At 44.6% G+C, this 24,106-nt stretch overlaps 2 protein-coding genes across 2 annotated transcripts; both read left to right on the forward strand.

Moving 5' to 3' along the window:
- Window positions 1-13,712: 13,712 nt before the first annotated feature.
- Window positions 13,713-14,573, forward strand: LOC108154413 (cytochrome c-type heme lyase-like). Its single transcript, XM_017284685.2, has 3 exons — window positions 13,713-13,859; window positions 13,929-14,271; window positions 14,331-14,573. Exons 2-3 carry the CDS (start codon window positions 13,940-13,942, stop codon window positions 14,530-14,532), a joined length of 534 nt encoding a protein of 177 aa, XP_017140174.1. The 5' UTR covers window positions 13,713-13,859; window positions 13,929-13,939; the 3' UTR covers window positions 14,533-14,573.
- An 819-nt stretch (window positions 14,574-15,392) lies between these two features.
- On the forward strand, window positions 15,393-16,456 carry LOC108154343. The gene has a single exon (XM_017284605.2). It carries the CDS (start codon window positions 15,449-15,451, stop codon window positions 16,400-16,402), a length of 954 nt encoding a protein of 317 aa, XP_017140094.1. The 5' UTR covers window positions 15,393-15,448; the 3' UTR covers window positions 16,403-16,456.
- The last annotated feature ends 7,650 nt before the right edge of the window (window positions 16,457-24,106 follow it).

Raw genomic sequence — 24,106 nt, forward strand, 5'->3', positions numbered from 1 at the left:
AGCAACATTTATCTAGTAGAGGTATTCGGTAAACAGAAACTGTCCTTAAAGACCAGGCCGCATAGTTGGCTTATGCAGTCTCTGTTCCAGTACTCCTGCTCCTTCGCTTGTGTTTGTCTGTGTGGGCTAAAGGACAATTAGATAAATACCAAGACACGCACAGTCCTTGGCTCTAACTCTTGTCGTCTGGCTGTTCTTTCTTTTCTTCTTCCTGGTTTCTTCTTTTTATTCTTTTTCTTTTTTTTTTGTGCCTCGTTGGCATTTTTCTACACCAGACACATGCGTTGAGGCCAGGTCCAGAGGAGTCCCGTCCAGCTAAGCTGCCATTGTGGTCATCCTTTGTGTGTATGTCCTGTCAAGCTGCTGCTGCTTCCAGGGGCTGCTGTTGCTGTCTGATAGTTGTAATTGGCCAACTAAAATCATGTGACAAATTAACAGCGCAAAATTTATTGCCTGCCCGCCGCCTTAAGCTGTTGATGAAGAAATATTGTGTGCGTTGTGGTTAGCTCCAACTGGAGTTTGCCTGGGGTCGGTCTTATCCTCTTGCTGGCCATGAGACAGCATTTTGTGTGATTGCAATCAAGGGGGAGTGGGACTGGGGTCTGCAGCAGGACTCTCCAGGAATGTTCGAGTGTTTTTGTGTGGCCGAGTGTCGAAGATATTTGCTGCAATTGGTTGCTAACCTTTCACCTGTGGCAATTAAATTGAAAGTTTCCTTTGGTCCACCTTTTGGGGCGGTTACAGGGTTACATATGGATGGATCCCAACTGAGTTATAGCCAGTTGTTCCCAAAGATAAGCTGGCAATTAGGAGTGGAAGTGCTCTGTTGGCCATTGAAATGCATTACATATTTTATATGGGTTTAGAACAACCTGAAACGGTGATGACCCCGAGCTGCAGCAGTGGGATATGGCTTTGACATTATTTATATATTTTTTGGAATAGAAAAAAGATTGTCAGAGTTAAGGCAATTTGTTGTCACAGGATAATGTTTGATTTGTGCCCTTATGGCAAAAACTTCTACCTGTCCATGGAAATGCATCAAATATATAATATATGTACAAAATAAACTAAAACCTTGGATTCTCCCATATGTGTATATACTAGCTAGGCACATGAGCAAATATGTTATGTATATAATTCTAGCGTCGCGTTGGATTGTTATCCTGGCTGTGTTTCTGTTGTTTGCTGATGCTGTTGCTGCTGCGGCTCAAAACATTAATTAATGCGCCTGCAGCCGAATGACGCCATTTTGTGTGAGTCGCTATGCAAAGATACTCACACACATAAATACATACACACGTACACACAGGGTGTCGGCAAAAGTACAACAGTGTCCGGCACGGGAGAGACAGAGAGAGAGAGAAAGAGAGAGAGAGAGAGGGGGAGAGCGGGAAAAAGTGACACCTGCAGGCGACACGGAAATGCATTGGACCATGCAAAATGCGTTCATGTCTTATGAACAATGAATTTTAGATGTATGTATGTATGCGCTATAGGTGTATGTGTGTGTGTGTGTGAGTGTTATGCGCAGTGTGTATGGCCCCCAAAAAACATGCCGCCATTACAAATACACTCACGCCAGCAAAATACATACACATTCACACCTGTGCAAGCAAACATGTTTTGCCTCGAATGCCGGAAGGCAGAGAGACAGGCCGAGCGGGACAGCAGTGCTACGGATTGACCAGCGGCCAGAACGAGAGCAAACAACAAGGACACGGCCAGGACTAAAACTAAAAGCGACATGTTTTTGCACGCTCGAATGCGATTTTGGCCAAAACAACAACAGCACAAGGCAGGAGGAGGAACAGGCGAAGGAGCAGCAGATGCCTAAAAGATGAGCGCGTGACTTGAGGATGCATCACGATATCTTCATTGGGTGCTGTCTACATATATTTGAATAGATTTTGAATTGACGCTAAAAAATAGAGCAAATAAATCATGTATAAAAATAGGAGATTCCTTGAAGATTTCTTGTAATGGAAAAGTGAGAGTGGAGCTCGAATTCGGGAAAACTACACGCAGAGAAAAAATATATATTTCCAGCGATAGTGGAAACTGTAAAAAGAAAGCGCTTAAATTTTAAAAGGCAAATATTTTATATAAGAATATATTTTATGTATAGAATTAATATTTTTGTATTTAGATTAAACATAAATTAATATTAAATTAATATTTGTATATTTATATTATTTTATATTTATATTTCTTTTTAAGTGTTTTATATTTAAATTTTAATAAATTTATGTTTCAACTAAAGTAAATTATATTTAAGCCCGAATATTTATTTCATATATGTTTGTGTTTTCTTTAAGTATGATATTTTTTCTCTGAGTGTATATTTCTCATAATTTTTCAGGCTTCTGAAACTAGTTTTTCCAACACAATCACCGACTGATCTCAACTCTAGCCCCTGTTGGTGTTAATTGCTGGATTTCCTTGATTCATGAACATATATTTTTGCCATCATGATCAGCTACTGGCACTCTCATCTCTAGTGGGTATGCGCAACAGCCGCCGCAATTAAGCACACAAAACCTGCAGCGCTGCGAGCGTTTCCGGGTCGACCCCCACTCGACTCCCCTCGCACTCTCCAGCACTCGACTTCCGCTGCCGGCGTGCAATTAAATTAAAATGGCTGCCAGGCAAATGACGGCAGATTCTGCTGCTTCTGCCATCTCCTGCCAGCCAGACTCATCCAGGCGCCACCTACAAAAAAAAGGTCAAAACAAAGTCCGTTGGGTGTGCTCAAAGGAGGAGCGCAGCGGGCGACGCGTCGATTGCTAAATGGAAGGCGCTAATGACACTGATTTGGCGCATTTTAATTAACCCTTGGCCTTGGCGGGCGGATATTGTCACGCCCGCTCGCTGGCTGGACGGAGGCCGACTGATTTGCAAACAGCGCCAACTCCTTGAATATCCTTCATCCCTTCCGCAGCGGCAGCAGCAGCAGCAGCAGCAGCAGCAACGAAAAGGTTGTTGCATTTGTAATGAGAGTGGTGCTTGAGGAAAATGGAAAATTTATTGCGCTGACAGTTATGGGCCCATAACAATAATAAAAACAGCCAGCTGCATTGGGGCCAGGACCTCCAGCTGCCCTTTGCCATGGCAGCAGCGGGCGGCGGGCGTCCTGGCGTTGATGATGATGGCAATGATGGCGTTGATAGCCCAACGAGATGCTACTTCAAACTCAACTTCAATTGCTATGCCATCCAGCCAAGGACCCATCCCTCCAACCTTGCTTCCATCCAGCCAGAAAGCCAGCAAGCCATCCAGCCATACAGCCAGCCAAAGGACACTCATTGGTTTGACTGCCATCCAGACAGGCAGCCAGTCAGCCAGCCACCCAGCCAGGCATCCTAGCCTGTTTTGGTCCTTCTATTGCCAGGCCTTGCCTGGTCTTCCGTCCTGGCTCTGCCGCTAAGTGCGCTGCTGCCAGTGCAGCCTTTTTTCTGTGCCCCCCTCGCCGCTCATCAGCGTCGCATTTGGTTAATGGCAAAAAAAAAGGATGGGCCGCCTGTCATAAATGTGTTGCGGCGATGGCCAGGCTGTCGCGTCTATATTGACGGCCTGCCCGCCATTTGGGCCATGCAAAATGGGAGGCCCCGATTTGGCCCCGTTCCGCAGCGAGGCACTCGACATTCGGTGCAGAGTTAAATCTGCTGCTTGAGGTAAACTTTAAGCTCCTGAGGCATGCCACAAGACACGTACAGGCGTCTAAAAGTGCAAACAGTCGGGCTATTTATGCACAACAAAGTACCAGGCTTTGTTGTAGCAGGAAGAAGCTTGAAAGAAGCCACGGTGGGGTCTATACGGTTCAGTGGATACATTTGCTTTTGCCGTATCCCTGCAGAGAATAGATAGCCGGACCCACGAACGATGGAAACTGCATTGAGAATAACAGGCAGGACTGCTGAGTCGGTCCCCAGAATCCCATAACAAAATACACAGTCAACACTTACAGGGTTCTTGAGATTCCCTTCTCTTTGCAATTCCAGAGCATTAGAAGATCGGTTTTATCTGGTATTTGGTTTCGCACTGGAGCTCTGTTTTTCCCCATACATTCATATGGCTGTATATAGTATTTTAAACATTTTTATTGTGCAACCCAATGGGCGTTTTGTTGTTTGCGTCCGGGTGCTTTGACTGAGCCGGGCACACTCACACACTCTGGCAGCCGCACACGGAGAAAGAAAGAGCTTTCTTTATGCCACAAAACTGTACTGCTAATGCACGATTCTCGTCTCTGGTGCTGCTGCTGTTCCTGTTCCTGTTGAAAAGGTAAACTAGCCGCACACACACACACACACACACACACACACAAATACTCTTAGAGTTGTGTGGGTTTTGGTTGTTGCCTCACCAATTGAATTCTTAAGTGTTGCATTTCCCACGTGCCACCCTCCCTGCCAGATATACCGGTATCCCCCATCTAAAGTGGGATACTTTAAGATTTCCAAACATGTTCTGGCTTACAATGGGAATATTTACACCATTTGGCTTTTGATATCGCACTCGTACTTTGTCCCTAGTTGTGCGTGTGGAGGGCAGGGGGAGGAGAAGGTATTTTCCCATGTTTATTGTTTGCTGATCTTAAGAATCCTTTAGTGAATCTTTGCCACGTCCCAGCAATTGCTCATAAATACCAGAAATAGCAGCCAGTGGCAGCTCTGCTAGCTCTGGCAACAAATTATGAAATATAGTTTCCTTAAAATAAATTTCTTGTGCTTCGCTTTTCCGCCTTTTGCTGTTCTTTAATTTTATTTATTTTCCTGTGCGTTGCGACAGTCTCCGAGAATTTACGAGTCCGCCTAATTGCATGCGACAATAAATTGTGCAACTGTTCCACCCAAAAAATTATGTATATATGTGCAGCATTTCTTGCACTGTACTTTTTGATACCAGCTCGGGTCTGGGCCATGGCAGCTATAGCTTCACTTTCAGCTGCCGTCCGTTCCGACATCCGACATTCTTGGCCTCTTGCTGTGATTTTATTTATGCGCCATAATACAGAATAAAGTGCAGCCTCCAAATTGAAACGGATATTAAGCAATATATCGAGTCGTGGACGGCTTTCCTGCCCACCCCCACCCCCTCTCTACCAGTTCCACTCCATTCTCGGCTAGAAAGTATTAAATGTGCGCTTGGCATATTTCTGTATTCATTTCTGTGTATACGAATGTGGCCATATCCTTTTCCAGTCAAATGTTAAATATTATTATATTCATTTGCAATTAATAGAATTATACAGGCGCAACATTTCAAGCGGCTTTCGCTGGCATTCAAGCCAACTTATTAATTTTCAATGTAGTTGGGCGTAGTAATCGGGAAATTATATTAACCTACCAAATGGTGTGGAAAGCCAATAAACTGCTGCGTGTCTGTCCTGTCTGATGCGGGAACTCAATAAACTGCAGGCGAAACACATAACATTTTTAGCCTTCAAACGGGCCCTGTACTGGCCTGTGTTGAAAATTTCAATTAAAACAGAATTATCCAATCATAAAACACAACATACGAGTATCCGAAAGCTGGAGGAACACTCTCAATGGTTTATGCTGTCAAGGACTAAAGAAAGATGATATTCAAAAGAATATGAAGCCTGGCACAGTGTTTTTATGTTCTTATGTTGTTTTTTTTTGTACAACAAAATATTAAAATACCAATTGGAAATATATACAGAAAATATTTGGTGTATATTTTTTGACTATCTTTTCCATTTTTTAACGTTCTTTATTCGATATATACAAAAGGCTACATATTTAATTAAATTAGTTTCAAATTTCTAGGCTATCGAAAAGTTCTTCAGTTACTGGAAAATGGCAAACACCATAAAATACACGGAAATTACATCAAGAACAAATTCTATACCATTTTTCATTCGAATCTTCAAGTTAATTAAATTCTCATTGGGCTATCCTTGGCCTCCCCTCGACCATCATCATGCCCAAGCTATGTATGTTGTTCTTGGTTTCGTGGAACCGAATTCTGCGCAAGAAAGAGTCGAAAAGAATGAAGAAAGTGGCATTAATTAAAGTTTAAGATCTTGGTGCTGTGTTGCCTGTCTAGGAATATGGAAAAACGAATTTTTAGCTCCCAAGGATTATGTGTGTTAGTCCTTTGTTAAAAGGAGAACTTTTAGCAGAACTTTTAGCCAAAAACCGCTTTACATTGTTTGATCAACTACCATTCTGAACACGTTCTTCAATTTCCCGTGGATACGGATACCTTCGCTAAACATTCGGGAAGGTTTCGCACGCTCCGCTTCGCGGATGGTGGCACCACATGCTCCAATGCATCTCAAACTGTCAGTGGATATTTGCATCTACAAATACAAAAGTTTTCGCTCTGCCATTCCGAGAATCGTATAAACTTGTCGGGGAAATGTTTGCGACACGTTTAAATGTCAAGTACGCCACGCTAAAGACAATTTCTAAGCAAATCGCAAAACCACATAAAAATGTCAAAGTTTTCCCGGTTGCACTGCACCTTATCCTTTGCCCCACCCCGTCCCACCCCTCCATTGCTGCCATGCCATCCATTGTCTGTGAGAAATGTAAATTGTATCTTTTGGTGAGACTAACTTTTACAATTTCATTATGTTTCATTTGCATGAAATGCGTGTGCAGCAGCAGCAGGCAGCAGTGTGGCATGCCTCTCGCCTCTACCCACCTGCGCTGTGTGTAGCCAGGATTCGCGGCATCCAAAATGATGGAGGAGTCTACTAGCCCAACTTATGATTACCACTAAATGACTGCAGTTGTCTCTGAATGATTACCTAGGGGGTGTGGCTGGGATGGGGATGGGTGCCTGACCTTGTGGAAGGAACCCTTGCATTCTGCTGCGCGCAAAAGCTGCGGGTCTGTGGAAAAGTTTCCTCCTTTATTTATTTCATAGCGCACCTGGGTACGAAGGAACCTTCCTTTCTTCAGTGGAAGATCATTAAAAGGGCTCAAAAAAGTTACCGCCTGGCCAGGGCTTGGCTTGGCTACTCTTTTGTGTGTTTGCAGCAAAGGGAAAATATAATATAATTAACATTAACAGTTGTTGCGATTTGTTGGAGCGGCAATGCACATTTACACATTTACCTAATGGCAAAGTTTGCCCCAGCCCCAGCGCCAGCGCCAGCCCATGCCCCTCCCCCAAGTCTCAACCTGTCAGGACAATCTTCCCCCCCATAGATTACTCACACGCTTGGATTAAAAATTCCCTTTCAAGTGTTTTGAAGGCAAGGACATCCTAATGAGCCGGGGATCCTAGCCACCCTCAGAACCGGCACACTCTCTGAAGGCAACACCAAATTAACATATGCTTTTTGCGTTGCCTTTGCTGGCAGAAAGAAGAGATTTCTTATTCTATTAGCCCGACACAGACCCTGGCAATAATTTAATTGGACCCTGCGCAGTGCGTGTATCCGGAAGATACGGCTACCCAAAAGGGAGGGGAAAGAAGCACCAGTCTAAAGCAATTTTTCTTCGTTTCCTCGTTTCACCTAGCAGCGCGGGCCGGGCCTAATGAGAATGTAGTGCCACACGGCACACGGCACATGGCAAAAGGACCAAAAAAAGGACACTACAAACGCATAAGCTATGAAGTTTTTTGGAGCGTACGAGTATCTCTGTTTCTCCATTTCGGATGGGAGGATAATTAAAAGGGGAACTTTTGGCTGTTGCAAATGAATTGTACTATAGATATGTAGATGAGTGGAATCCTGGGCGAGTCCAGATAGCGCTTGTCGCGTAATGCGCATGAATAATAATTTCCATTAAGATATGCCCCGAAAGTTGTGGCTCCAGACCCCCCCCCCCCACCCACCAACCGAACTTCAACTTAATTTGTGCTGTCGCACAGGAAACCTCTCAAGCACTCTCGAGAGCACTATCTCCATTGTAAATTCCGTCTTTCACACCTGTTACACGCAATTATCTCAACCGCAGGCTAAGAAGAAACTTTCGGGCGCTGCACTTTGGGCCCCACAGCCCTTGATGGAGTTTCATTTCCGACCCCGTGCCTGGCCGCTGAAAGGGGGGCGAGGGAAATGAGTTTCGGATTAGGGCACGACGAAAGAGTCGGCAACACTGCGGGTGACCAGCCGCCCCAGTCAGAGTCGCACAATCTAGTCATCAGCCAGTCAAAGCGCTGTGTAAGTAGCTTGAGCTAAGTGCCACCAACACCACCATCACCACCGCCACACCACCGGAACCCTTGCCACTGCCACAACCATCGCCCACTACCACTACTAGCAGTGCCATCGCCAGGGGGCACCACTAGCTGCACTAGCAGCATTGCCAGTTGAGTGGAGCACGCACTGATTGCCAGTGAAATGCATGTGAAATTAACCTCGTGCGCTGCTCGCTTTAATTTGCACTCGATGGCTGGCAAAAGCATGGCCCAGGCGGAAAAATGGGAAAAAACTCGTGGCCCCCCGTTTCCCTTCTCCCCTGTAATGCAATGGAGGCGACCCGCTGCCGTTTGCCAATGCCACACGCCAGTGACGGCTACGACAACGGCAATGGGGCAACGCTTGCCTTGTCCCAAATGTAATTTTCCCCTTTGCTCATTTGCTGCCTGACTGGCTGATGGCCTGAACGTAGAAGACAGGGACACGAGTACCGTCCCCTCAATCCCTGACGTACTCTCTCACTTGCCCGCGGAGTCGCGGCATCAAGTTGCGTGGCTGTGGCAAGTGGCGGCTGCGGAACATTGAGGGAGCTTCAACTTGTCAAGTGGCCTGTGCTGCGGTGCATACCAGAGCCAGAGGTTTGACTAATAATTTCCGAGTTTCCCCACAGAAAAGAGACTCGCAATCGAAGGCATATATCAATTAGATATATTTTTCACTAAGTTTTCAGCCGTGAATCTGGTTAAACTTTGATAAAGTAAAGCTCTCCGATTCCTATTCGTAGTATTAGTATTTTAATAATCACGTTATTATTTCACTCCCGATTCTACCAATACCGATTGACATTCCAACATTCCATCTTTATAGATTCGACGCTTGACAATCCATTCTTGACATCTGGGATGGTGAACGGGGTTCTCCAAGGGTCCCAAGTCTATTAAATTAATCAATAGAACCACAAAAAATCAATATATATAATGAAATCTGGCGGAAGATCTATTATTTATGGATGATAAGACAGAGAATTTTCGTAGAAAAAAAAAATCCTAGAATCCCTAAAAGCGTTGGCTCCCGACTATTTTGGAATGGGTGCCCTTCTCTTGTGGTTTTTTTTAAATAAAAAATGAAGAACAATTCAATTTGTTTTAATAATGAAATGCCTGCCAAAAGGAATTTGTACATTATTTGATCAATGGGGCAACAATATTAATTCATGCTCCGGATACCGGTTCAGATGGATTTGAATTTAATTTGCCCGACACTCAATTTGCATTAACCAGAGTGGAGCCAGCCTCCTGCAATCGGAATCTGTGGGCGCTGATAAGCCGATTATCTGGCCACAGTTTTCTCAAAATTTATGGCTCGATGGCAGTGCAGTGCAGTGCGGTTCGGTTCGTTTCGGTTTTAATGAATGCTTAATAAGCATTTGCTGTATACATAATATAATGAGCAATAAGCATTGCAATGTCGCATTAAAATTGATTTCATCTGCTATGCAATTTACAATTCATCTTCGTCATAAAACGCAGCCAGGCAGGGAATTTCGCGGGCACTTGTCCAAACTCTGTACACGCGGCCAGACTTTCTGCATAAACTATTCATTTCAGTTCAATAACAAAGCTCTGGCCTGGCCCAAGGCCCCAGACTGGCCATATGTGCCCGTTCATTCGATTGGGTTGTGCCCCGCATTAACGAAATCAACATTTAAATTGCAAATTGTGTGTATTTTGATTGAAAATGTCACCGCACCCGCACGGCCGGAGAGGCAGGCAGATACTTCCATACACAGACAGATGGGAGGAGGAGGAGCAAGGAGCAAAGAAGGACCGAAGAGTTACATACACTTCCAGATCGATGTTTGGCAGTTCCTAGTGCCAGCAGAAATACAAAAGAAATATTAATGGGGTAACTGATTGATTGCGTTTTTAATTGGAAATTAACAAAATACATTTTTGCGCTCTATTAACAATTTCCGACTTGTGGTTAAGGGATGCACATCCTTAACCTACAAACCCATCGCTCCACGTATCCACGACTTTTGGTCGCTGGCATGTGAGATCGGGCATCCGTACAAATCCCCAGGGGCACTCTTCTTCTCGCCAGAATTCAAAGATTTTTTTTTGAGCAGAATCATCTTGGCCCTGCACCAGGACAGCGAGGAGGAAAAGCTGCAACAGCACCAACTTCATGCTTAAGCGAATGAGTGAGGAATGATATTCGTTTAGTTGGATAAGAATTATATCGTTCAGGTTTCATGCTTCATGCTTAATAATTGTGGAACATTTCAATTGATATTTGATAATTCGAATAGAATGGAATCAGCGGAACTGATCGTTGCTATGGCAACTACATGGCATTATTAGAGATTATAAGAAATAGGTGTATTATATTCAGGCATTCGTTATCACAGACAGAAACAAGGTAGAGTCATGTTTCATGCTTTAAAGGTTTGGAAAGGTTCCATCTTAGAGCTGAGAATAATTGGTAAGGATCATAAAAAACCTCTTAAAAGGAACGATTGGGGACCCAAACCATTATACAGGTTGTGGACTGTTCCCTTCGATTCTGTATAAATTAAACTGGTTTGTGGTAATCACAATACTCGTAGACGACTTGAAAGACTTGCTTTCTCTCCTTTCTCAGCTGCATGTCATATCCATCAACATATAGTTCATATACCTTAAAGAAGAGGAATCTCTTTTTGGCAAACAACTGGAAAAAATCATACAAAACCGATAAAAGGGTATAAAACAGCGATACAACAAAGCCCAATTGTGTTGGGCCCCTCGACAACGGGAGTTTGGTTTGATCTGGCTCGGACGGGGGGCAGGATTGGCTGCTTGGATCTCTGTCTGCTGTCTGGACAGCTGCTGTCTTCGCACATTCGTCCACATGCAATTTGCTGTTCTTTTGTGCAATAAAAAAAGCCGCCGCACAAACAACAATACAATCAACATTTTCAGCGCATTAATGTGCGACATTTGAGGAGTCCTCGATCTGGAGCTGGAACTGAACCTGGCGCTGGGCTCATCCTTTCTCTTTCAATGCGCCAAAGTGCAATAAAAATGCAAAAGCGAATTCGAATTCGAGTTGATTGAACGGCAGCACATACACACACACACATGGACAGTCGTCACGTCACGCACAATGGGTTAACAGGAGCCACACAAAATGGGGGAAAAACGAGAAAATTATTCATTAACACATGCGTAAAATGCAAAAAGGAACCATGGCCATAAATAAATAATTGATAAATTGCAGATGAATTTTCATATTTAATGATGTTTAAGTGAGTGCGGGGGTGGTGGTGGGCTGGAATTCAGAGTGGCTCCGAGTGGATCGGAATGGAAATGTATTGATGGTGTGTGTGTGTGTGCTGTAAAGTGGTGTGAGTGGAAATGCCCATTTTGTTCGCATCTGTGTGTGCAATAATATTATGTTAAAATATACGATTACAATTCGGTTGCTCCTTTTGCTGCCTTTTTTACGACTCAAGTTGCGTGTTCCCACATTCGCACACTCGCTCATACATACATACATATACCCTCGACAAAAAACACATACATACACCCAATGCGATGTCGCACAAGAGTGCGTATGAAAATTGATTGTTGCTTTATTTATGGCCTCGCGCACTCGCAAAGTAGACATAAAAAATTAAGACAAACATAAAATGCAATCATGCAGCTCGGTCTGTATAAAAATCTAGGAGCTGTAAGCACTCCACGCCCTGTCCCTGGCCCTGTCCTTAGACATTTGCCTGATTTGGTTTTACGTGCGTCGGGAGACTACACCGAAAGGGGCTCAGAGGTGGTGCCTCCACCCAAAACGGGGTCGGGGGGTCATGTAATAAAACGCATAAAACTTTGCCTCTAACGAGCATCGTTTTTACGATCTGGAAGCGGACAAAAGAGTGAGGAGGAGTCGCTCCCAGTGTCCTGGAATGCATACGCAATGAATGGTTAATGATTTGTTAGATGTCCTTTTTATTTTGCTTGCTACAAATGATGTGTGCTCTGAAAAGGGTTGAAACCATGAGGGGTCAGTGGGCCTGGCAATCGATCATCTTTGGGATAATTGATTACTGCCACTAATAATTAAATCATTCGGATAATTGATGGTTATTAATAAGCTCCAAGCAAATCACAGTACATATTAATTCAAAAAATGAACACAAGTAGAGAGCTCTGTACCCTATATCTATCTCTGTAGATGCTCCCATCTGTGACATAATTCTTGTCATTTGGCTTATGCCTCTTGGCCAGAGAGTATAGAGGATTAATTAAGCAAAGCTGCTTCGGCTTCGGCTTCAGCTCCATCTGCATCTCCAACTCTATTGTTCTTCCATTCATCTGCAAGCTCTGCAGATTGCCTGATGGAATGCGTTGTGTGCCCCGGACTGGGCCCTGCAAAATATGTAATTAAACTTAATGAGTGTAAAATGCTTGTGTCCTGGCTCAGGATCGTAGTCTGTGCCGACTGCAGCAGCATCGAATCAAATGCTGTCAGGGAAAATCAAGTCATTCATTTGTCAATTAGATGACAATGGACTAGACTCCGGACTTGACTTGTGCAGCAGCACAAAAACCAAAACCCAAAGGCAGACCCAGACAAATGCTGAACGTAATTGCATTTGAAATTTTATACAAGTGAAGTCAAGAGTTAAGTCCTTCCACATTTTGTAATTTGGCACCGCTGATGAAATGCATTTCATTAATATTTATTTGCCGCCGGAGCCGGAGTACCCAGAAACAGATGCTGGGAAATGGGATATGTCCGGTCTTAGCAGGCCATTTGCACGTTGTCTAATTCTCAGTTTCATATTTTCTAAATTACCAGACTTACCAAAGACAATGAAATCGAAATCGAAATCTAAATCTGTTTCTGTGCCGGCCACAGCTCGGCAGTTGGCCCGTCAGCGTCGTGAACGAGAGAACCGCTTGGCCATGGTAGCAGCTCGTAATGCAGGCTATCGCTATAGGTCCGCAGACGTACAGCCAGTGGTGGAAGGACCCCCCATCTTCGATAACTATCAGGAGTTCGTCGATGATGCCACGCAGATGCGACGAATGCAACGATACAAACGGATGGCGATTGTTGAGGGGCTTCTGCTCGGCTCTTCATTGGGGAAATAAATTGACATATGTTGGGCATTAATCTCTAAACTCTTCTTTGGGTCAAGGAACTGAGTGTTCCGTTTGGGCTTTGGCTATTTAGCATACTTCTTATGATATCGAAAAAGGTGGGAGTTCTTCCTCTGGCCTGTTCTGAGGATTGGGGCAGCTAATAATTTTCATCAGTATAAACCATTAGATGGGTTGCCAGAGCAGTAAATATATGTTTTCCAGCACTGGAACCAGCGTCTTGTCTTCGCTCTTTCTACTCACAGCTTTTCGCTGGAGAATTAAACCTACACTTACAATGTCTCAGTCAACTACTAAAAGACCTTACTTTTTATGGGAACAAAATCTTATTTCTATTTAAAAAAATATTGGTCATTGATGTCAGTATTGTAAAACGCCTTGTTTTCGGAGCAACAAAGCAAGCGAATCAGAGCTGTCAACAAAACGAAAAGTTTTTACATTTGATCTGGAAAGTAAACAAATTTCAGAACGATTCGGTCTTTCAGGCAGTACTATTGTATAGTAATTAAAATTTTTTTGTGACATCTAACAAAATTTGACTTTCCCAAACTCGGTAAAGACTTAGTAAGGAACGTCATCAAAAAAATTAAGTAAGTCAGGGAAGGGAAGGGAACAATTCTACCCGTAACGCAGATTATTTTGTGGCCTCATCCTTTTAGAAAGATAAAGAATGGGTAACAACATCAGCTCCAACGCTGGTCCGGCTGGTGGCTCACCGCCGCCCGAGCCCCTCATGCAGCAGCAGCAACATGGAGATGGTAACAAATCTTCCTCTTCGCCCAAAGAACCGGGCAAGGTTTGGAACTGGAAGAATGTCAACGTGAAGCAAACGAATATTGGGGATGCTGCACGCATCCGCAAAGAAAATACCGAGGAGGCGTGGCAAAAGGTGCTCAAGTGGGAGGCCCTGCGTGGCAACAAGTCTGGCGATCTGCGCCTAAAAAGCTTTGTCGGCAAGGAAAACGACTTGAGTCCCCGTGCCCGTATCCGCAGCTGGTTTGGGTAACTATTATTTAACATTTTCCATACCCACACAATGCCCTAATCTCAAGCATTTCCAGGTACGAGCTTCCGTTTGATCGTCATGACTGGATTGTCGATCGTTGTGGCAAAAAAGAGGTGCGGTATGTGATCGACTACTATCACGGTAAGGTGGATGTCCGTCCTGCCATGGATTCTGCCGCGAATGCTTGGGTTCGTATGCGTGCCACCTGCAAGCGCTGGAAGTCCGATTTAATCGAGATACTCAACGCCAGCGATTAAAACAATATAAATACATATTTAAATCGTGTCCACCATCTTAATTGCCTGATCGAAAGAAATTCATTAAATGTGAGCTCAAAAAAAACGAATCCTTCATGTTCTGGCATTTCTTTGCTAAGATTTCAGAGTTAGTTACGAAAATGTTTTATTCCTTATCTCTCTCTGTTTGATCTACAGACGCTTAAGCTGGGTATCCACAAATGAACTCTAGAGCACTCTCTGTGACTCTAGAGACTCTTCTTGACTCCCCACCAAATCCCCCATTGGATAGTACCGAAACTAAAGCAAATTAAAGCTAATGGCTGGCCAGCCGTCCGTCAGACATTTGTTAATTAAGGACAAACCCCCTTCATGTTTGCACACGAACAGCGAGGGAGGACATCAATTGGGGACCCCAATCGGAGCCCCAACAGATGTCGCAGCACTCACATTTGAAACTTTCGCATATTTGTCGCTGCTTATTGTTATTCCGCTTTATGTACTCCCCCACCTGCAGTTCTGCCGTCCATCATGCGGCGGCCATTGTTTATTATCGCCGTTCGGTATGAGATTTGAAAATTTGCACAAATTTTCCACAAATATTATGTGAGGTTTTTCATTCAATTTTTGCATTATTTTATTAAATGTGCACGCCGCAGTTTGTTTAACACTTGCGCGAATGTAGAGTGCGGGATTTTTGGGTAATATTTTGCGTGCATTAACCTTTGCGGTCGATGGCATTGTCAAAATATTTTCAGAGTGGTTTTTGTGCAATTCGATTGAGTTTTATTTGGTGTTGTTTGAGAGATTTATTCATCCAAAAAGGGGTCGAAAAACCAAGAGATAAAACAGAGAACTAAACTAGTACTCAATCATTTTTCTGTTATATTTTTAGCAACACATATATATGAATTTTCGAAAATAATAGACGTAAATTATGGATGGAAGTAGACTGCGAATGTTCCAACCAATCATCACTTACGATATGGTGGTGCGCAACTTACCCTACGAGAAGGATGATAAGGTTCGATTGCCTGATGTCTGGGACGATGGCAGGGGCATACCAGGAGTGTCTTCAAAGGATACAAAGACAGAAGCCATAGAACCAACGGGAGAGGGAGAACAGGAGGAGAACCTCGAAGCTCAGTTGGAAGTGAAGCCTGAAGAGGATGATGTGGAGGAGACTTCTGCTAAAACCGAAACCGAAGAAGAGCCTTTGGCAGCTGATGTGAAATATGCCTGGAACTCGCCTTGCCTGATGATTATTTTCGAGGACGGCGATGTCAACAGTGCAATCCATCATTTGGTTGGTTCGATGCAGAATCCTTTTGCCCTGGATGCCGTGGCCACGGTGTTGGTGCAGGAGAGCATAGCGGAGGAGCTCGCCAACCGAGTAGTCGACCTTCTGCATCCATTGGATCCCCGGGTGGCCAATCACCCGAACTATCTGCGCACTCTCAGCAAATTGGCCCAGCTGAAGGCAAAGATCGTGGCTGGGAATCCGGACAATGTGCCGGCCAATGCCACGCCCATGATCGTACGCGATGTACCCCACTACTATCTGGGCGATGGTCCCACGGGCATCGTAACCATGCACATCTTCCGCACTCCCATCGAGGCCACCCTGGTCTATCAGAAGGAAACCCTGCCCATTGCCTCGGTCAGCATTTGGAACGAGAAGATCGCCAGCATGTACGACATGGTGGCCGTACTCAATGCCGACACATTCAAAATCAACTGTTTCGACGTGGACTTGGAGCCCATCAAACGGACCTTCGAGTGTCGTCGCTATAGTGCCCATATGAGTCGTGGTTATCACTATGAGACTTTGCTGTTGAATGAGCAGCGAAAGGTCGTGATCTTTCCCGTGGGAGCTATTTATGCAAATTGAAAGTGGAATTTAATAATTAAAGAAGGCACGGCAATGAGCATCTGTTGTTCAGAATAGTACTCTGTCTATTGGCTCTGCGAATTCTCCACAGTGTTACGCAGTATTGGATTTCCTTCCCTTCGACCCTCGACTCCATTAATTTGCACAGTTGTAAATTCAGTGTAACTTTGACTATTAGGCAACTTTGCTCTCTGCACCTTTGTTGCTACTGGGAGTGCTGCTATACCCTCTATGCAATCTAATGTATGCAATCTCATTCAAAGGGCGGGGCGTGGCCTTTCAACAACTACTTATTTACACACACACACACACACACACACACAAAACAGGAAAAACCATTTTGGAAAATTCAACCCGCACTTTTCGTACGCTAATCTAAATTAATGCCTCTTACTGCGGATCAGAATCGGCACTGGCAACGATGCTTTATCATTCAATTAAAAAAAAAGAAAAAAACAAACAGGAAAACTGGGAAACGCGTGCATAGAAAATGCGCGAAACAAACCAGCGGATTTTCGCGGAATCCCTCTCCTCTCTGTGGGGCCATTGGGTGGATGAATGGACGAGTGGAACGCATTGGTAAAACAATTTGCACCATCCCCGGGCCCGCCACCGACGAAATAATGAAGTGTTTAGTTGATTATCTGAACGCACGGGCCCGTTTCCGGATCCGGGGGTAACCAAGTCGGAATGCAAACAGTATACAGGAATTGCTTGGCTTTTTCGGTAGGACGCTGGCAGGCAGTAGTTGGGTCTATAATGCGCAAATAAACAGCTAACAAGTTGGCAACTGAAAAACAAAAATAACAAAAACCAAACAGAACTCTAAAATGGCCGGAGGTCCGATTTGGATTCGAGGGAATGCCACATATGTGCCTGAGCACCTGTCGGTACGGCACGGAACGGCACGGGATTGAAAGTTTTGAACAAAAGCACAGCTCGATGAAGGCTCCGGGGCGTGGCACGCATTGTCTGGAGGTGAGCCTTTTTGCGGTGCACGCTTTTAGGCGCCGGAACCACACCAAGCCACGCATTTGCTGCATTGATAACCCGAAAATGTTACGCTGAGTTGAGTTGTAGAGAGGAGGGGAGAGTTTTGGTGGTGTGTGGTCTTATTCCGTGTACAGAGACCATATTTCACGGGTAAATCAAACAGACAACAGATGGACGGATAGATAGTTGGGTAGGCCGTACCGAAAGGCGTAGGCGTAGGCGTAGGGGGAGAGCCGTAGAGCCGTAGAGGCGTATGCGTAATGCCTTGTCTTGCCTTCGACCGGTCACGATATTTACTGGATGTCTTAATTAAATTTGATTAGCTGTGTGCGCAAATTAGTTAGTTTTGCATGGGAATTGATGAGCGTGTTGAGTTTGCCGACTAATTGGCTAATTGATTGATTGTTGGAGTTGTTGCCCGGCCTTCCAGTCTGCCCGCCTGCCTCCCTGCCCCACGGTGGAATGTTTGTCTAATTGCTGCGCCTCAAATGCATTGAGGTAGAGGCACAGAAACAGAAACAGGAACGCTTGTCTCAGTAGGTATTCTTTGTGTGCATTTCCTAATGAAATTCGAATGATTACCAACCAGGCCAAGAGCTGAATCAAAAATGCATAAGCTTCGGGTATATACATCTTTGTATACCTTTCAGAGAACATTCCCTGATTTTAATCAAATGTTTGCCCTGAATAAACGAAGATATTTATGTATTTAATTAATTAACAATTATCTGCTAAATATGGATTAAAATATTAGCAATTAAGCGAAATACAGGAGAGTGAAAAATTAAAATAGTGGATGATAGAATATACAATTTCATTGGAAATTTCAGAGGATAAGGAATGCTAGAGGTTAGTACTCTTAAAGGAATATTTTGACTATTGTTTAACCTACAGATAGTTAAGGATAGGAGGATGGGTCTATTCTTAATCAGCATAAATCCATAAATTTGTGTAGAGGATCGTCAGTAGATCGTATCCTTTGGAACAACAGTTCAGCTAGGGTATCCCAAAGTTCGTGGCTTCGAAGCTCTTGCCATTCATTCTTGTTTTTCAATTTCTGAACGCAGTACCCCTTGCCCCACCCCTCCTTAATACATATCGAAATAACCTTGGTCCGAAATTCGCCCAAAAGAATAACTGTGCATTGTTTGCCAAGAGGAACTTTCTGCCTTGGCCCCTTGGAATGGTTGCTTGTTGTTGGTTGTGGGTTGACAGAGCTCCCCCAGGGAGACTGCCATTGGATGGTGGATGGGGGGGATTGGTGGGAAAAGTGCTAAACTTTCCACTGCGCGCATGAAATTTCCACTTTAGTTGTGTTTTCTAGTAAATTTTTGTACTTCGCCTTTGTTCTTTTTCCCTGCTGTTGTGTATATGTACCCCCATCCTCTATTACTCGTACTTGAGATCTCCTCAACCCTCAGTGGCGCGTGCTTATTTCAAGTAGTTGAAATTATTTTATAGTATAAAACTTTAGTTTTTTAACTTTGGCCGGTTGCAAGGAAAGCACTGGCTCTGGCTCTGGCTCTGGCTGCTGCTTCTCTGTCGAGTTCTGCCTTGCTTTTGGGCTCTGTTCTGTCCAGGCTCTGCCTTGGTCTGCCCCCCCGTGTGCCAGCCTGCCACCGTGTTGCTTTCTGTTTTGCTGCGAGTGTTGTGTGTATTATGTTCTTTCGGCCTTCGTCCATTTGCCGTCCGCACGCGCTTTTTGTTTTAGCATATTTATATTTTAATAAGCATTCTGGCAGCTGCGCTCCAGCGCCTTGCCCTTTCCGCACTCCGTCGATGCCTTTGCTCTGCGTAATTTTACTGCAATTTCTGACAGTTTTAGAAATCTTGGGCAAGCAGAACTTATAGTAGATCCAAATGCGCGCTCCTCCTGTCAGCGGCAAATGGCAACGGGTTGGCTGGCAGGCAGGCAGACGGGGCAACGTGGCGTATGATTGTTATTAATTCCATATTATGTGTAAGAGCAGCATCCTCCGTTTTGCCTGTTTTTGCCCTGGTGCAGTGCAATAAGCAATAAGCGTCAGATGAAATGATATTTAATGTCAGCTCCGGCAAAACGACGACCACTGAAGAGAGCCGGCATCGAGAGGTTCTACTGCCTCTGTGGTAGGCGAGGAGTGGGGGAGCACTTTGAGGTGCAGTTCGAGTGGTTCATTGAAGCACAAAAGTGTCTGAGATTGTAAGAAAGTGTTGAGGTTGAGTACCCACCCAGACCATTTGCCTAAAGTGCGGTTAATCTGAGGGATGTTGGGGAGTGGCGCAACGCGACGGGATGGATAGAGCCGCCCACGGGATGATTTAATTAAAATTCAATTAAAAGTCGTTGTTTAGTTAACGTTTAATAGGGAAAATCCATCAGCAGGAGCATGCTATGCTTCAATGACCTATTGTTGCCATTCTCTCGCCACAATTGTTAAACATTTTCACTTCAATACAATGTGGCGACTATCCTGTCTGCTCTACACACGTGGATGTGTTTATGACAGTATGTGTCTGCTGTGTGGGTGCCTGCTGTGTGTGTGCGTGTGTGTGTGTGGGTTGGCCATTGTATTTGTAACAAAATATAATCATAAACGTAATTTAATCGCGCCAAACTGCGTCTGTCACGTACTTGCCAGGCAACACAGGGCACCGCACACACAATACACACATTATTAGAGTCGCATAGATACACATTATTGATGCTCAGACCCACACACCCTTGCACCCGCACAGATACAATGTCGGCGGCAACGCTGCTGACAACAGAAACAGTTATAATAATTCAATTCCGGGCCATAATAACGTCGATTCAATGTTGTTAAACACGTTGCGAATCGTTTGCGACTTACCCAAAATCGAATGATCACCTGCAAAGGAATTGATTTTGTTAGCCAAAGCACGTCATACCATATGAAACTATTGTACGATTATTTTCCATTGAATTAATTACAAATGTTCTACGTAGCAATGTTTGGAATTAAGACTCGAATTAGTTGGCATTAAGACTGGGATAATGAAGGACTTAAAATTAGTTTACATGTTAAGAATGGGATAATGTTCAGATGAAATTGAATAATCAGATAATGAGAGCCAACTTTAGTAATAGTCTGAAGTCATTCAGGGGACTCTTTCAAGATGATTTCCGAACCCCACACCACACCACATCCATGGCTGCATCCTGTCTGACTTTGCCTGTGCATCGTTCATTTACTCTGTGAGGTTGATTCTTTCGCAGCATCAGCGCATCTTTGGCAGAGATTTCTGTCATATGCCAAATCATCGGAAGACTTGCGTCTCCGTCGGAGCGGAGTCCGGAGCGAATCAGTCACGTATGTGCGAAAAATCAAAACGATTTGTGACGGGCTGTCTGTCTGTCTATCTCTTTTACCTCGCTTACCCCTGCCATGTGTCCTTCCCTCTTGTGTCTAAGTCTTTTGTTTGCCATTTGCCGTAGCGCACGAGGAGGAGTGCCGGCGTGAATGCGCGTAAATTACGGCTGACAGGAGACGGCTTCGTCGGGGATGCCTTTGCCTGATTGATGCGCTTCGCCTATGCAGCGCTGCAACTTGCGCCACTTTGCCGTAAGCCGCAGATCCGCAGCGTTTCAGCAGCGTTGCAGCAGCGCCGTAGAAATCGGAGCCATTCCATGGCGCACGCATGACAGCTGCCATGTGCTCTGGCATCCACCACCTCCTCCTGGCTGTGGTTAACAGCGAGGAGGAACCAGGAAGGAGATCCTATGTGCTTCCTATGTGCGTTGCGTGGCCGCTTTGTCCTTGTCACCTTTTTAGTTTTCGGTGTTGACAGGCGCCTGGCATCTCTCTGGTTCTAGCTTCAGTTCCAGAGTGCATTTATCTCGATCTGGAATGCCTTTTGAATAACTTGCCATATTAGTGTGTGTTTGTGTGTGTGTGTGTGTGAGTGTGTGTTTCCGTTTCCTTTCAGCTCAGCAGGCACCCAGTCAGCAGCTTAGTCGTGTCTGCGTGTCCTTGTGTGCGTATTTGTCAAAAGGATTTGGCAGTGATTTAGCTGCTGGCCCAAATTTCATACCAAATTCCATCTCTTTGCTGCCGCTGCTGCTCTCGAGGATTGGCTGACTGACAACGCCTCTGTTTCTGGCTCTTTCCCTGCCTCTTTCCCTGACAGTAGACAGGATTAGGTCGCGCTTCAGCATTTTGGCCTGCCGTCCTGCCAGAGCCGCCTGGAAATTAGCTGCCTAATTGTTTGCCAAAGCCGCAACTTTGGCCATTTCTTCTCTGCTTTTGGCCAAAATTGCCAGAACCATCGCCAGCCGCCGAATGACAGCTGAATAATGTGCGCCCCATAAGCAATTAACGCGCCTGCGAGGCCTTACACACGTACGTGTCTCGGGAGTCAAGGGGTATGTCTACGGGTGTGCGTATATCGGGCTGACTGGCGGTGTATCTGTGTGTATGCAAGCTTACAAATTGAGTCAATAATTTCGGTGGAGAGTGCGTGCCTCCAGCCCCCTTCGTTCTGGTGGCACTTTGTGCATAATAAATAAATGCCATGAAATACGCGACTTAACACGCACTGTACGGCAAAGTCGTCGCATGTCTCTGGATGTCCCTCTCCACGTGCCCCATGCCCCATGCCTTACTGTGTCTGTGTCTGTGCATGTGTGGGTAGCACCATATGACACCACCTTGACTCATTAATTACGCACTGGCATTTTTATTTTCATTGCATACTTTTATGCAATTTATTATTACAGCAATGCGTGGAGCCCAAAGGAGGGTAAGAGGCACGGGAGGTCGCGCGAAAAAAGCTGAAATACAAATTGCCTTTTTTTACATACTTACTTATGTACACACACATCCATGCATACACTTGTGACTTATTTACACACTTATGGGGAGAGAGAGAAAGAGACAGGGAGAGAGAGAGAGACACTGTGGCGAGCAGGACAAGCCACAAATGAAATGTATTCGGGATTTTTGAGCAGCTCTCCATCTTCACTCCGGCCAAGAACCGCCGCCTGATTGCCATTGTCCTTTGGGCATAGTGCGCAGCATAGTGCGTTTCATGTGTGTAATTGAAACATACATATATTGGAAATTGTAAGAATATTTTGAATAATTTATTAAATAAATTGTAATAATAAAATAATAATAAATTTGTATTAAAAAATTGGAATTCTTGCGATAAATTTAATCATAAATAGTTGTACGCTTCTGTAACGCACTGTAGATCCATAAATAATCCATGCACAAGGGCATTATTTTCCCTCTTTATCCGAATTGACATTTCAACTCGAAACTCCTTGCAGCAATATCCAGCAATATCCTTTAATCAAAGTGTAGCTAAACTTAATTTGGTCTGGAGCGGAATCTGCTTTAATCTTGGCCCCCAGATCGCAGAGTATTGCGGAGCCCTACCGAAAAGCCAAATAAATATTCACTTTTTACTTTACTTGTTGTTGTGGTTGCATTATCATTGTCGTGGTTGGTGGCGCTGGGGCATGCTGCATGCTGCTGCCGCTGCTGTGGGGCTACTGTGTGGTCGAATATTCCCCAAAGAATCTGACGCACTTATCGCAAATTACTTTGGCAGTTGCAGCACAGCCACAGCCACAGCGCTGCAGCGTTTCTCTTTTGTGTATAAATTTAACAATTTACCCATACCCATACACACACGTGCGGGTACACACTGGGGACTGTAAATTACCATACACAGACACACACGCAGATACACAGATACACAGATACAGACAGATACTTTGAGACTAAATGTGTTCAAAGAACGTGCAATGTCCAGGGGAAGAAGAACACGGGATTTGTGGAAAACTTTTATCCCAAACAACAACTGGCAAACATGGCGTATGCATAATATTTCCTTTTGCCGCAGATGCATGTCCATGTTTCCCAGCTTCCCAACTTCATTAACAATCCCAGCAATGGAAATGGAAGCCACCAGATGCCTCAGCATCGCAGATTACTGGTGTGGCATTTGCAATGCCACCTCCACTTCCAGTTGCAATTGCAGTTGCAGTCGTCCCAATTAGCCGCGGACTTGCTTCACATATTTAAAGCCCACACTTTTGGCCCGAACTCTCGTCAATTAGCGTTTGTATTTCGTGTCGTTTAATGGCCATCCAGCTGTTGTTGTGACTGTAATAATTTATGGCTGACTCCGCGTTGGCTTTATAAGATGTTAACGCGCACTTAATGCCACTTAAAAATACGCATAAATCGCGAAGAGTGCCAGCCACGGAACGGGGTTGTGAGAGGAGTTGCAGTAACGGCAACTGTTACCCGACGGCCACTTGTCCACTTACATGGCTACTTACAACGCTGCTCAAGCATATGCATGCAGATGCAGATGACCATGTTTCACCCACTCCCCAGTCCCCAGACTCCCGGTCCACCCATCAGGAAGAGCAGCAGCTGCAGCTGCAGAAAAACAAGGTCGAGCAGGGGACAATGCGGTACAAAAAAAAAGAAACAACACAGAACCAACACCAAATAAATAACAGGAATGGAGGGAAAGATTTGGGCCCGAAGCAACGGATACTCTTTGGAACTTTAAAAGGGTTTCCCGCACTTGGACAGATTCTATCTTTACAACTCTCTCTTCCTCTTTTGACCTGGGCAAAGATTCTGCCAGATAGCTTAAGTGCTGAGAGAAGATAAACCCGACAGACAGGGAAATCTTTCGTTATCCCTGATCAAATTATAATACCCTCTGAAAGTGTATAAAAACAGA

This window comes from Drosophila miranda, chromosome 2, assembly GCF_003369915.1.
Source record: "Drosophila miranda strain MSH22 chromosome 2, D.miranda_PacBio2.1, whole genome shotgun sequence".
In the NCBI taxonomy this organism is placed as follows: Eukaryota; Metazoa; Arthropoda; class Insecta; order Diptera; family Drosophilidae; genus Drosophila; species Drosophila miranda.

What these genes read in the sequence shown, in the direction of transcription:
- LOC108154413 (XM_017284685.2), top strand. Translation starts at nt 13,940, where the DNA reads ATGGGTAACAACATCAGCTCCAACGCTGGTCCGGCTGGTGGCTCACCG. An exon ending in CGTATCCGCAGCTGGTTTGG is followed by an intron (nt 14,272 to 14,330) that starts GTAACTATTATT and finishes AAGCATTTCCAG; the next exon opens with GTACGAGCTTCCGTTTGATC.
- LOC108154343 (XM_017284605.2), top strand. Translation starts at nt 15,449, where the DNA reads ATGGATGGAAGTAGACTGCGAATGTTCCAACCAATCATCACTTACGAT.